This window comes from Equus asinus, chromosome 24 (genome assembly GCF_041296235.1).
Source record: "Equus asinus isolate D_3611 breed Donkey chromosome 24, EquAss-T2T_v2, whole genome shotgun sequence".
NCBI classification, from domain to species: Eukaryota; Metazoa; Chordata; class Mammalia; order Perissodactyla; family Equidae; genus Equus; species Equus asinus.
This window is the reverse complement of record NC_091813.1, coordinates 19,223,402-19,238,396: the sequence shown is the minus strand read 5'-3', so window position 1 is coordinate 19,238,396 and position 14,995 is coordinate 19,223,402. Positions and strand designations below refer to the sequence as shown.

The window sequence follows — 14,995 nt, the reverse complement described above, 5'->3', positions numbered from 1 at the left end:
CTAATTCTTCTACTTTCACAAAACGTGGGTTCTCCAGATTTTGGAACCTCTAGCCACATGCTTCTTGCATTCATTATGCTTGCAGCAAGGCTCTGCTTTCATGAGCTGACAGAAGTTGTAGACACTAATTCTCCAGTTCTGATTATTAGGAGGCAGCAGCTTCCCTGTACTGAAGTAGACATTGTATAGTATGTTACATTGTTCTTAACATTTAAAACGAGACTAACATCCACATTTTTGTTAATTCATAGTAATTTTATTTCCCAACTCATCTTTTTTAACAATGGATAATTTTGATCTTGGATAATTTATTCCACTTACACCATGTGTCCTTGTCCGTTTTACGAAGTACTTAGCAGAAAGAGAAAAAAATTCTGAACATTTTGGAGGGAGGTGATGGTATTTCTGCTTCACTTCTTTATTTGCAGAGATTTTATTATGTAATTTTCTAATATCCTCAAAAATGTAGTTACTGAGGTTATTGCAGATGCTTTTTTCCAGCAGCTGCCCATTTTTTTCTCCATGAAACTTAGTTCAAATGGTACAGATTTGTATAGTGAGAAAAACTGAGGTAACTTTATGTTTATCTTTTTCTAAAATCATTTGCATTGAAAACTTGGTCCCAGCTATAGGAAGAATGCGTCATGTTCCTAGATAGAAAGATGTCACTTGTTTATAAGTGAAGGAAGTTAAACTTACATTTCCAACAGATTGATTTTTTTAAAAAAACTTTTCAGTGATCCTCAAATTAGATAATAATAAGACATTTTAAAATGGACACACAATGAAGAATAGCTGGGTAAATATTAAAACATCGTTAACTATAAAATAAAAATTTTGGTACTGGCATATAAATAGGCATGCCATCAGTGACCTAATGCAGCATATATATATAAGATTATTTAATCACAGTTTAGTGGAATATAGAAGGATTAGGAAATGAAAAGCCTGGAATAAATAGTTGATTATTTGGGGGAGAAAAAATATCTTTAGAGACTCACTGCAGATATATTAAGGAGTTAGGAGTGAAATTTAAACCACAAAAAGGTAAAAGAAAATGTAAGTGGATATTTATTTCACTGTTGACTGGTAGGAAGACTTCATATTAGTAGAATTACAAAAGAAAGGAAAAATATTGATAGACTTGACTATGTAAAATTTGTGAGATCGTGAGGTGTCAAAGAACAGCATAATATGGGGGCTGGCTCCGTGGCCGAGTGGTTAAGTTCGCACGCTTCGCTGCGGCGGCCCAGGGTTCGGATCCTGGGCGCGGACATGGCACCGCTCGTCACGCCACGTCGAGGCGGCGTCCCACGTCCCACGTCCCACAACTAGAAGGACCTGCAACGAAGATAGACAACTATGTACCGGGGGCGGGGGGTGGGGTGGGGGGGGGGTTGGGGAGATAAAGCAGAAAAAAAAAAAAAAGATTGGCAACATTTGTTAGCCCAGGTGCCAATCCTTAAAAAAAAAAAACAAAAAAACAGCATAATATGAAAGCCAAGTATGTTGTGGAAAATATTTCTAGAATATAACTGGATAAATTGAAGTTGAGGGAGAATAACTTAAAGTCTGTACAGTGTCAAGTTTGAATACAAGTCTGTTGAACTTAAAGCCTAGCTCTTATTTCATTAAAGATTACAGCATAGCTTTTAAAATGTTGTTTATTAGGGAAATCTGTGCAAAATTTTAAACGTAATTGCTTTAGGTGATGGTATTATGAATTTTTCTTCTTTCATTTATGTTCTTGTTTTCTACAGTGAGCATGCGTTAGTATTATGATTAGAGAAATAAATCAGTTCTTGAAAAATAACTAGGTGTGAATTACGAAAAAATTACTTGTGGGAAATTTGATTTATCATCCTACTATCTAGAGAAATAATGGGTAAAACCCTATTTGCTAGATATGTATGTAGTTATATCTAGCTTTAAGAAATCGTGGGCCTTTTGTTTCTCTCTTGTGATTAGTTTGTGCACATAGACTTTGTTTCAAAGACTGTTCTGAATGATTTGCTACAAATAGCACCTTTTTACTATTTTACTCCTTTCTCTCTTCAAACTTTAAAGATTCTGATATTTCACATGGATAATACTGATTTCTGGAATACTTATTTCATTTACCAGTCTATTTACTCAGAAAATCGAGTAAATATATTTACTTCTCTTTTTCCCTCTAAATTAAATCTATTTAGCCAGAGCAGTTAAAATGAAGAACTATGTAGAGATATTTTGGTTCTGTAATCTGTCTGATAAAGAAATCCTCCATTTTTGTTTCATTCCTAAACCTAATTGTTAATGTGTAATTTTTTCATGAAGTTCACCAATATATATTGATCATCTACTAAGTGTCAGCCACCATTGTCAGCTCTTAGGCTAATCGAAGAACAAAACAGACAAAAAAATCCTGTCCATATGGAGCTTGGTATGTTGTAGTGGGAGGAGGTGGGAAATAAACAGTGAACATAAGAAGCAAATAAATGTATAGCCTCAGGTGATAAGTGATGAGAAAAAAGCAAATATAGAGCTACATCGAGGGTGATAAAGAGTTATGGGTGGTACTAGGGAATGAATGGGTTGCAATTTTCAATGAGCTGATCAGGTTAGACCTCATTGAGAAGTGACAGACATCTGAGAAAAGAGTTGAGTGAGGTCAGGAATTAGCCTTATGTGGGGAGAATATTCTAGCCAGAGGGAACAGCCAGTGGAAAGACCCTAAGTTAAGAGCATACCTGATGTGTTGAAAGAGTGGGGGAGATTAGAGTGGATGGAGCAGACTGAGTAAGGGGACAGAAGTAGCCTGTGAGGTCAGAGACATAACTTGAGACGAGATTGTGCAGGGCCTTGATAGGCTGATGTGTAAGGAATTTGTTTTTTATTCTCAATGAAATGAAGGGTATTGTGGTTTTGAGCAGAGGAATGATGTTACGAGGCAAAGAGGTTACTTTTGAAATGCACTACAGTCTTACTAGAGAAGTTGACATTTTAACTGGCTCTAGAGGGTCAGAAAGAATTTGCCAGGTGAAGAAGATAGAGATTTGCTTTGGCAGGCTTAATTTAAGAATATTTCCCATCACCATACTCTTATGGAAATAAAGGTACCTTTAAACCAACGTCGTATTTGCGACTTGATTTAAGGTTAAAACTATAGTAATGTCATATAAAGAACTTATTCTTTTGTGACCTCTTAGAACTGTTTAACCATGCTCATTTTAAAAATTGATGTTCTAGTTAATAAAATTTAAGGAGTTCCTATAATCCAAGAGACATTTCCGTTTTACTCAAAAATCCAATTAGTCTATTAACAATTTCTTTAGAAAGTGAATAATTGCCATAAAACTATAAATTAAATTGAACCATCCTGTGTATCTTAATATTAACTAATTTTCGTTTAGATACTTTTTTATTTTAAAGGCTCTACACTCAGTTGTGGGGAAATGGAGAATAAGAGAGAATTTCTGTCCTTGAGATGTGGTAGGGGAGAGAGACATGCAAATGGGATAGTAAAATAAAGTATGAGTTCACTGAGTGAGAGTCCTAGAACATCCTCCTCTTTATCTTTGTAAAAATTCTCTACCTATTCGACCTGGTCAGGACTTCTTCAAATTCAGCCTCCTCAACTGAATTTCACCTGTTGAACCATACTTAATATTTTCTTCTCTGACACCCTGTATCAAGTTTGAACTACCAACTTCTTACCTGAGACCTCTACATACTCTTCTCTCTGGAGGTCATATTTTTAGTACTGTTGCACAAGTTTGTAATTTGATTGAGAGCAAGGACTCTACCAGATACGTTCCCCTTAGGGTATGGTCATAGTATAGGTATTCAGTAGTTAATTGGTAGTCAAGCATAGCAAAAGGTAGTATGGAATATAGTTTTTACTATAAGTATGTTTCACTTAATGTTACGTTTCTGAGAAGTTTTATTTGAAAAGTTGACTGTAAAGTAACTTTTTGAAAGGGGTAGTCTTTTTTTTCAATTGACTCCCAAAATGAAAATAAAGATTTAATACCAGTTTAGGCACAGATTCAGTAAACACTATATTTAAGAGAACAGTGACATTTTCTTTTTTGTCTTTGCTCAAGGGGAGTATTTTTTGCACAGAAAGCACTTCATCAACTCTGATTTTTAAATGGTCTTTATAACAAATTCATTTAAAAAAATTCTGACATATATACAAGTGCTTGATCATCATTAAAATAATAGTTTTCATATTGTAATTATCTCCAACAATCATTTTTATACCTGAACAGTGTTATTAAAATATTTATTTAATAAAACTTGACATTTTGAGAATTTTGCAAATTTTGGATGGAAGGAATTAAACTAAGTCCTGGTAACACTGTCAGTGTTTGTGTTATATATCATCATTTTTTTCTTGCGGAACAGACAGGTGAGTCTGAGATGTCATTGAACCTTAGTGTTTGGACAAGATTGTTTGAGTTCTCATTTGGCAGGACAGTTGATGTCTATGGTTTTGTGTGATTCTTGCTCTAAATTGACTTTGAACCAAACCTCTCAAGGATGTCTTTTACCAGGCCATTTCTGTGCATAAGGAAAAATGTCTCAGGGCTTATTAGAAACTTATTGAATCACTGCTAAATTAAAGCCTGAATATGCTAATTTACAAGTGTCTAAGCTTGTCTTAGATATTCCCAGATGTTGAACTTATGTGCTAACAGCACAAGAGATATACTATTAGAATATAAAATAATTGAGACAGTGAAAGAATGTATAAACATCATGTCATTATTCCTTGAAATATTATTGCTTTATTACCTGCAAAGCATTCTTCTATGTATCTCCTCACCAGTCCCAAGATGGTCTTTTTCCTTTCAAATATAGTGTGAACCAAACATTTATTGTATGTGAATAAAATTGTAAATACTGAGACTTTTTACGATACAGCTCAGAAATTTATACTTCATCAATTTTAGGGCATAATTGATAGGCTCTAAATCTAGGTTAAATAGCATTTTGTATATACATTTAATTTTGTTTAGGACTAAATTCAAGTGAGAAACTAGTGCTTACTATCCAATGTAGATAGCAGTCACAGTCAGAAAAAAAGCCTCATATTAAAAGGCAATCTATAGTTGTATAATGTGCCTGCAGATCAGTCAGCATATATTTGTTGAGTGCCTTCTTTGTCCATACTTATTCAGTATAGAAAGTAAGTACAGTAGCAATTTAGATGGAAGGGAACATTTTGGGCCGGAGTCAGCACAGCAGACTTGGGGGCAGAAGATCAGTTTCGGTCATACCTTGAAAGATGGTTAAAATGGGTGAATTGAAAAAAGAGCCAATAAATCCTAGAGGAGGAATCATTATGCGATGTTTGCCAAGATCCCCAGTTTGATTATTTTTTAAAAAAATAATTCAGTGAATTATTCCTCTGACTTCATTTGTTGCAAAGATTTTGTTTTGTTTTGTTTTTGAGGAAGATTAGCCCTGAGCTAACATCCACCACCAATCCTCCTCTTTTTGCTGAGGAAGGTCAGCCCTGAGCTAACATCTGTGCCCTCTTCCTCTGTTTTATACGTGGGATGCCTGCCACGGCATGGCTTAATAAGTAGTGCCACAGGTCCGGACCTGGGATCCGAACTGGCAAACCCTGGGCCGCCAAAGTGGACTGCGCGAACTTAACCACTGCCACTGGGCCAGCCCCCTGTTGCAAAGTTTGTTAAAACATTTGGCATCAAATTTAGAGTGCTCAAGAATTGCTGGTTGATGAAAAGTAAAAATTAGAGTCAAATTTTTAACTGCTTTTGTAAGGAAACCTATCTCATAGGGACCTTTTAAAGAAATTATATCAAACAAAATGATTGTGCTTTTTAAAGAGCTCTAGTAAAGAGTAAAGAAGTCTGAATTTTAACCCAGCTTCATGCCCAACTTACTTTGTGACTTTAGACAAGTCATTTAGCTGAACTTGCTTGTTTCTATAATGAGAATTGACTGTTTTGGATACTTTTATTTGGGAGCCATATACATTAGAAAACATCTTTATTTTTACTAAATATGAAAATTGGAATATATGAATTCTTAAAAGATGGTAAGAAAATTAATTTCTGACTTATACTTATTTTCCCCCTTTTCCTTGGTAGCGGATACTTTGTTTTCAAGGAAGCTGAACGGGAAATACAGGCTTGAGCGACTTGTTCCAACTGCAGTCTATCAGCACATGAAAATGCATAAACGAATTCTTGGACACCTGTCATCTGTGTACTGTGTAACTTTTGATCGAACTGGTAGACGGATATTTACTGTAAGTAATTTTTAAAATATTGTCTCAGTTTGTATATGAAGTTGAAGAAACATTGCTTGTAGTTGAACTCAAAATAAAACCTTTGTTTTTTCTTTTAATGAAAAACTGGAAATTCAGGTAGTTTAGCTTACTGTAACAGAAGATTCTGCTTAACGTTGGGCTTTATCCAGGTTTGGGAAGTTCCTGAGAGACACGTTGTAGCATAGTCACAGCTGTATTATGGTCCTAAGTCAGGGGTAAATGTACTTCTCGGTGTTATGTCACATATGCCGTTTGACATTTAAAATGTCTTACAATAATTTTGATTCTAAACCCAGGGCATTTCCAAAGTGTGGTAAGCAAACTGGAGGAGATTTTTAAATGTATTTTTTTATATTATCTGTAGAAACCACTTGCTAGTCTATGGGAAATTTCCCTTAAAATAGTGATAGAAAAAATTTTGAGCCTATCTAACATTTTTGCTGATTACCTTTCATCCTTAACACTGCATTCCTGAGTGTATCTGATGTTGTGTTCAAAGAGGCTCTTTGGGTTTATTTGTTATTGTCTTATTTTAACTTGTCGAATGAAGAAAAGCAGAGTTTTTCAGCTTTAGTGAGAAAATTACTTTTGGAAATATTTCAATTTATTTTTAGGTGCCTTAACTCTTAGATCCTCTGAGGGTAATACTACAGTATTATGGTTGTGCTTATAATTAAATACTACCCTGTGGCCTGAGGTTATGCACTCCTTCACAAGGTCCTTAATTTCCTTTGAAATAAGAACATGGGAAATGCGAGTTAAAGTGAAATTCCTATCTTTGTCTTGGAAGAGAGCAGCTGCGAATTTTACACAGTCACGACAGTTACGGATTTCTCGTTTAAGTAAATATGCTTGTAAACTGAGATTTATTTCTGTCTGCTTCTCCTCTACCCGCACACCCAGTCATCTGTAAAACAGCTAACAGGATGTGGGAAAGGATTTTCATACATATCTTTTCCCTGGCTCTAATCCACTTAAGGCGTTTGCAGATCATTTTCTACATTAGTATTCTCCTGGTTCACCTTCTCTTCTATCTCCATTGTTCGCTACGATACAAAATGAAGTGTAATGTTCTAAATTTTCTGACAGGGGTTATTATTTTCAGAGTGGAGATGTCCTAAAGTGCTTGATATCCCTATTGCGGTAATTTGTTCTCAAATGGGGAAGGAAATTTAATTTACCTTTTGGAAATTCAATATACTAATAGAAATTCAGCTCTCAAAACATGGAGTAAATTGGCAAATCTGATGTTTAAAAGAATTCTTTCAAAAATAGTAATAAACTGAAATAATGAGAAGAAAGCATTATATTGTGTTTGTGCCTCATTTCAGTGAGTATAAACTTTTGCCATTGCATTGAGATTCTAAAAAATATATAACTTCTTACTTAATTTTTGATGTTAGTAAAGTACCTTATGCAGCTGCCCTGGTGGTCTGGTGGTTAAGATTTGGTGTTCTCACTGCTGTGGCCCAGGTTTATTTCCTGGTCAGGTAACCACACCGTCCGTCTGTTGGTTGTCATACTGTGGAGGCTGCATGTTGCTGTGATGCTGAAAGCTATGCCACCAGTATTTCAAATACCAGCAGGGTCACCCATGGTGGACAAGTTTCAGGGAAGCTTCCAGAATAGACAGACTAGGAAGAAGGACCTGGCCACCCACTTCGGAAAAAATTGGCCATGAAAACCCTATGAGTAGCAGTGGAGCATTGTTGGATAGAGTGCTGGAAGATGAGAAGCTGGTTGGTGTGAAAAGATCGGGCAGGATTCCACTGTGCTGTGTGCAGCGTCACTAGGTGTCGGAATCAACTCCACAGCACTAGCAACAAAAAATACCTTGTGGGAATTCTTTCTTTAAAAATGAGAGGGATGGTAATCACAAGCTTTATGGAGCATTGTGTGTGTTTTGATTTGAATTAGGTACATAATCTCCTAGAACTTTCTGAGGAAAAATGCAGTGAAATAATGTGCTGTTGCTCTCTCATGAGTTAGTAGAGTGGTAGGTACAGAGTTGGGAGAGCCAGGGTTATCAAACTAGGACTGGTGGGTCACATCCAGCCAACCCCTTGTATTTGTAAAGATGATTTTATTCAACCACAGGCACGCTCAATTGTTTACATATTGTCTACGGTTGATTGTGTACTACAACAGCAGAGTTGAGTAGTTAAGACTGCCAAACTGAAGATAATTATTATGTGGCCCTGTGTGGGAAGGAATTGCAGTGCCTGTTCTAGACATTTAATTCTTACTTTTAAGAGCATTTGACCTAGGGAACAGGAATTCTATGTGAAGAGGAAGCTGTTTTCAATTATTTTCCTTTAGTTGAAGATACATAAAGGGAAGAAAATTATCAGTGTATTATTTTACATGGTCTTACCAAGAGTCTAAAAATGTTGATTTTTTTATATGTAGTATAATTTGCTAGTTGTGCCAAACTCATAGTCTCATTTGTAATTTTTTTCTGGTGATTTGTGGTTATAGACTACAAAATGTTACCTTGTGATAAGAAACGCAAAATATGAAAGCAATGTTATTTAAAATTTCCTTTTATTTTTATGAGTATCATGTCAGGTGGCAGTAGCATGCATATGTGTTCACTGTTCATATTACTTCATAAAGTGGCATGGCTGTTGGATGTTCCCTCATTCCACTGGAATACAGTAGTCACTGACTAATGCTTTGAAAATTGTCTTGAAAAATGATAGGATAAGGGTTTAGGATAGTAGATCTTGATTGACCAATGAACAATTCCTGTGAGAGAGGACACTGTTGTTATTTATTGGAGTAACAATTCAGTAATAGACAAACTCATATTTCTTTTTTCATGTCTTTGGTATCTTAAGACCTTGCACATTTATTACCAAGGTTCTCGTGTAGATATATTTGAAAGCTTTTTCCAAAGAACTAATTCTCTTGAGTCCTGCACAGCTGGATAGCACTGTGGTTAGGAGCATGAGCTTTGGCATCAGGGAGCTCTTAGTACCACTTCCTAGCATTGCAGCTGGGACAGGTTACTTCACCCTTTTCATCTCCAGTTTTCTCATCTCTTAAAAAAGAGGGAGACAAATAGATAATAGCACCAACTCCACAGGATTTTTGTGGGGTTACATGAAATAATGTATATAATTGGTATAGAACAAGGTAAACAATGAGCTATCATCGTTGTAATTGATGAGTGAAATTCTTTATTAGGAAAATTTACCAGTATTTTGTACTAGAATAGTTTAATAATGGATGTTTCTCAGTGGAATAATGAGAAGAACCAAGGGAGGGAAATAGCATAATTACCAAGTTAGAATTGCTTCCTAATTCTTTGTTGTTTTTTTTTTCCACTTGGCTTCAGAATCGTTGCCTCAAATAATATTTACTAAAGAAAAGCAGAGTCAATGAATTCTCTCAGGAGCAAGCCATTCTCTGATAATATGAGTATGCATGTTGAGGACCATATAAAAAAATTTTCCTCCTTTTTCAGAAAAAACATGTATCTCTTTTCAAATTAAGGCAAAAGAGCATAAAATATTTCTATGATTGCAATACGTTATAATAAAGACTATGAGTTTATGCATTCCTTTAATGAACTTCAGTCTTTTAGGAGCCAGACACTGTTCAAAACACTTAGGATATGGAAATGAAAGACAGTATCTGTCCCTGGAGAGTTCACAAATGTTCAGCAGACAGTATTGATATAATGTGATAAGAAGGTTGATAGAGGCTGCACAAGATACTGAAGTATCACAAGAGAGAGGTACCTAATCCAGTGTGTGGTAGGAGATATAGTAAGGGAAACTTACTAAGAAGTGATACTTCAGCTGAGTTGAGCTGGATATTGCAGACTTAGGGAAAGGCATTTACAGACTTTGGGAGAACGTAATAGGCAAATTATGTATTATTGGATATGGCAAAGAATAAATATGGGTCATCATTAAGCAAGAGCTAGAGAGCTGTTGGTGGGGGACAAGGTCATCAAGATCCTTTTGTGACATACGAAGGAGTGGAATTCTTTCCTGAAGGTAATGGAGAGAAAATGACAGATTTAAACAGAAGAGTCAGTAGAATTTCTCATTACTGGTACCTTTGGCATTATTGTAGAGGATGGATTGAAACTAAGTCTGTATACAGAGGAATTGGTGAAAAGGTTCCGGCAGTGACCCATGAAAGAAATCATCAGGGCTTGAACAGAGTCACAGTGGAGGTACGAATGGAATGGAATTAACAGATTAAAAATAGAATCTCTAGGATTTAAGAGATTCATTTGAATGTAGGGAGCAATTGAGAGGGAAGAATATGGGATGACGTGTTTTTAGCTTGTGTGACTGGTTAGAAAGTCCTGTCATTTACTGTGGTAGGGATTTAAGTGGAGAAGTTTGTGAAGTGGGTTGCGTCAAATGTGAGACACTTGTGCAGATAGCCAAATAGAACTGCTCAACAGGCAGTGTGAGCTCAGGAGAGAGATGTAGGCTAGAAGATTCAGCTTGGGAATCATTGAATATGGAAATTCATTATAGTACCTCATATATATGTAACATAAGAAGACTGAAACTTCAGCTTTCAAAGCAGATGAAAGAAAAGGAGTGGAGTCAGTAATTGAGACTAAGAAAGGGCTGAGAGGCCAGAGAAAAACAAAAAAAGAAGTGATGTCTTAAAAGCCGAAGAATTAGTATTTCAAGAAATGGAAAACTAAAGTAAAATTAGAACCGAAAGGCATCTTTTGGATTTGGCAGGGCCATTAATGACCTGGACAAACTGCGTTTCATTTTAGGATCACTGAGGTAGGATTGAGACTTAATGTAGGCTAGTCTTTCAAAAAGCTTGACGGTTAAAAAAGATAGGCTGTTTTCTGAATACGGAGTACTGTCACTGAACTTCATACTTCTTTTATATTGTATTTTCCTACTATGATGGAGTGAATTTGTTTACATGTCTGTCTTTCTATTAAGTTGTGAACTTCTTACTAGCAAGGACTTTTTCTTAAACCTTTTTAGATCTGTAGTACCTTACAGAGTATCTGGTGCATATAGTGGCATCCAACAAATGATTAATGAATCAACCACTTAGAGATATAAAAATGAATAATGTCCTTTCTTGCAAGAAACTTAGATGTTATTAGAGGAGATATATACAAATATGGTATGTTTCCACAAGATACTGATCAATTCAAAAAGGATAAATTACAACTCTACAGGGGAGAAACCCTGTAAACACTAACATGACAAAGTTAACTTCACTAATGGTGGGTTGAGTTGACATTGTGTGTCCTCTGAAGTGGTACACTGAGAAAAACAGCATCTTGTCTGTGGGATTCCTACCAAGACAGCATGACCTGAGTCTGATCGTGAAGAAACATTAGAGGTTCAGGGTCATCCTACTGTTTTAAACTTCTGAAGACATGAAACAAAGAGAAAGCCTAAGGAAGTATTCCAGATTGAAGGAGACTGAAGAGACAGTATAACTGAAATGTAACATGTGTTGCTATATGGAATCCTGGGCCGAAAGGAAAAAGGAAACCTTGTCAGGATAGTTGACAAAATTTGACTGGGGCCTGTGGATTGCATAGCATTTTTGTCAGTACCGATTTCCCAGCTTACATAGATGAGTGTCCTTGTTTTAAAGAAATGCACACTGGGACATTTAGAAGGGATGGGGCATCAAGTCTGCAGCCTGCTCTTAAATGGTGCGAAAAAGACTAATGGTAATAGGTATGTGAGTTATGTGGAAAGAAAGGTGGTGATGGAGCAAATGGAGTGAATTGTTAACAGTTGATGAATCTGGGTGATGGAGATATGGAAGACATTGGTACTAGTCTTGAAACTTGAAGTTTGAAATTTGTTAGTAATGGAAAAGAGAGTATGGTAATTTATAGGAAGATAAATTTTTGAAAAACTGGGTCAAGGAGAAGGATCTAGGAGAACAGACTTAAAGATAGGAGAGTGGTCGTGAAGGAGGATAGATAGATGAGTAAATAGAGGAAGATGGGATGTATAAAGAGCAATTTACTTGGACTTTTTAAAAGGAAGATAGTTAATTAGGTTTGCAATGAGCAGATTCTACTTTTCAGTGTGAAATATTTTGTCTGATAAGAGTCTTCGTTAGAGAATGAGACTGGGTTATAGTGGTGAGTGATAAAGCCTGGTAAGAGAAAAAGAGTGATGAATAGGGACCAGTTAGGGGGAAAAAATTGCTGAGTAGCCTTAGCCTCCCTCCCGAATAAATAGAGGATTCATGAATTTGCAGTATTACAGATTTAGTATGCTTGTCTTCCTTTCCATAATGGTACTTGGCATCCAGGGAGCAGGATCAGGGCAAATGATGATGAGATTGATATGAGGTTAGTCATTGGTGATTTAGGTGGACAAGCGAGTGAGAAAATTGGGCACGTGTTGAAATGATTGACACTAAAGTTTAGGTTAATTTGTAAGGGAAATGAAGTAGAGGTCTGATCGATTGGTAAGAAAGAAAATCAATGACCTTTTCCTGAAAAAAACATTGAACTAAGTTTAAATTATAAGCAGTTTTTAGCTGCCTGAAGAACAGGCTACTTTTTAGCTTGAATAAGAAAATGACATTGTAGTGTACATTGACAATATGCATTATGTGTTTAACGTTTAATTCTGTTTGTTCTAATGACATCAAGAGGTGAAATCTGACTCAGGAAAGCCATGTGTTGTGGTAGCAAGAGAAACTAGAATTCTCTTTGTTGATTCTGCCAAGCAGTGCCAAATCCTCCACGATACTGTAAGTCTAAAAATCACATAATTTCTTTTGTTTTCATGTCCAAGAAGTAATCTTTGGTTAGTCTGCACAACTGATGCTTCCCTTTTAGCAGAGAAAGCTTTACAGATCTTCTTTTTAATTTAAGGTCATCTGAGCAGAAATTACCTGCTGTACTGTTTCCAAATGTATGCAGTCTCCTGCTTGCAGGAGTCAGCCTTACTTTGTCATTTACTGCTCCATCCTGTAAAGAACTTTCCTCATCATTGAACAGTTCACATAGTGGTCACCTCTAATCTTCTAGCTTTTAGTTTAAATAAATACATAAATAGTTCAGTTAAGCCTTTAAAACTTGCCTTCTAGAAACTATTAGATTTGGGGGGGTATAAACTTTAGGTTCTGCTTTAGTTTCTGCATAGAATTTAAGTATTCAAAGGCTTCTGCCTGAAGTTATTTCATACATTTTTCATATCAGTAGGTAGGACATTTTTTCTAGATTTTAAGGAGAATTTTGATACTTTAATGCAAGACAAAGTAGAAAGCTATGTCACAGAGACGTGTGGAACTTTCCTTTACTAGAATACCAAAGCCAGATGTGTACCAAACAATGCCTAGGCTTTATCAGAGTCAGTATTTGTTTCTATTTATTTGGGTTTTGCCTCTCAAACTTTTTATCTGGAAGAAACTTGGCAGTTTCCAAAAGGGATTCAAACATACAGGAACATTTTTGGATAGACAAAAAAAACCAGAAATTGCAGTGTAAGAGATCCAGTTGCTTGCTGGAAGGAAGGGTTGGTGCCACTATCACCATCGTCTACGTAAAAGTATTAAAAGGATGAAAGTGATCCTGGAGTAAATGTCTGATACACTTTTCTTACTCTGTCCTGAGCTACAGAGCAGTTTGTTTTAAAGGCATGTGGTTTTATCGTGTGTATGATTTGTTCAGGTGTGGTGGTGGAATAACAAATTTATAGGGTTCTTCAAGCTAAATTCTTATGCTTATGCAAATCTAAGTTTTGTTTAAGTCCCGTTCTTTCTTACCAGACAGTTTCACAAATAATATCTACACTGTTGTTTTTTAGGATAAAGATAAGCTACGTTTTCAGCTTCCTTTGCCTTATTTTTTCATCGACAAGATGTCTTGACATTAAAAAAAAAAGCAGTGTAAATTTGGTGTCACATTTTGTTTGGGGATTTGAGTAAGCTAAAGCTACACATTCTTCTTGTTGTGGTTTTTTTCAGTTTCTGCTAGGTTTGACATGAACAGACAAATGATAACATATTAGTGAGCACTCTGTCACAGTAATTATGAGCGTTTTACGTTACGCTTATATGTTGCTTAACAATGGGAGTATGTTCTGAGAAATGTATCATTAGGGATTTTATTGTGCGAACATCATAGAGTGTACTTACACAAATCTACATGGTACAGCCTACTTCACACCTAGGCTGTATGGTACAAATCTTATGAGATCACTGTCATAATATGCTATCTGTTATTGACCGAAACATCACTATGCAGCGCATGACTTGAAAAGTAAAACTAGTGATCTGCTGCTATCGTATGTTTACTTGGCATTAAACACTAGCTTAATATTTTAATTTGACTTAAAGATGAATGCCAAAAAAGCATTTTCACACTTAATCTTAGCCAAAAGGCTGAGAAGTGATCAAAAAAGCATTTTCAATTTTGCACCTGGCTCATGGATTTCTTAAAAGTTACTGTGGCTAAAGTATTATAGTGAAGGTATCTGTCTGCTTAAAATTCTTGAGTAGCTACCTCACCAGGTTAAATCCAAACTCCTTAACAGGCATTTAAAACCCTCTGTTATTGTCCTCACATAAACCCTGTCCAGCTTAATTTCTTGTTATTTCCACTTATACTTTATACTCCCAAGTTTTCTCACCTTGCCAGTCCCTAGTCCTAGCAGCAACATCTAGATGTTATTGAAAAGAAATGACTACTTTGTTTTCCCCTAGGTGTTGGAGCTTTGCTGAAAAAGC

General features: G+C 35.9%; 1 protein-coding gene across 4 annotated transcripts in view; it reads left to right on the top strand.

Annotated features, from left to right (window-relative positions):
* Positions 1-14,995, top strand: part of PHIP (pleckstrin homology domain interacting protein) — a 127,832-nt gene that overhangs the window by 28,889 nt on the left and 83,948 nt on the right. For all 4 annotated transcript variants that reach the window (XM_044757541.2, XM_044757540.2, XM_070496503.1 and 1 more), the window contains one exon: positions 6,105-6,265. In XM_044757541.2, coding sequence (XP_044613476.1) covers positions 6,105-6,265 — 161 coding nt within the window. The remainder of the gene's footprint in view (positions 1-6,104; positions 6,266-14,995) is intronic.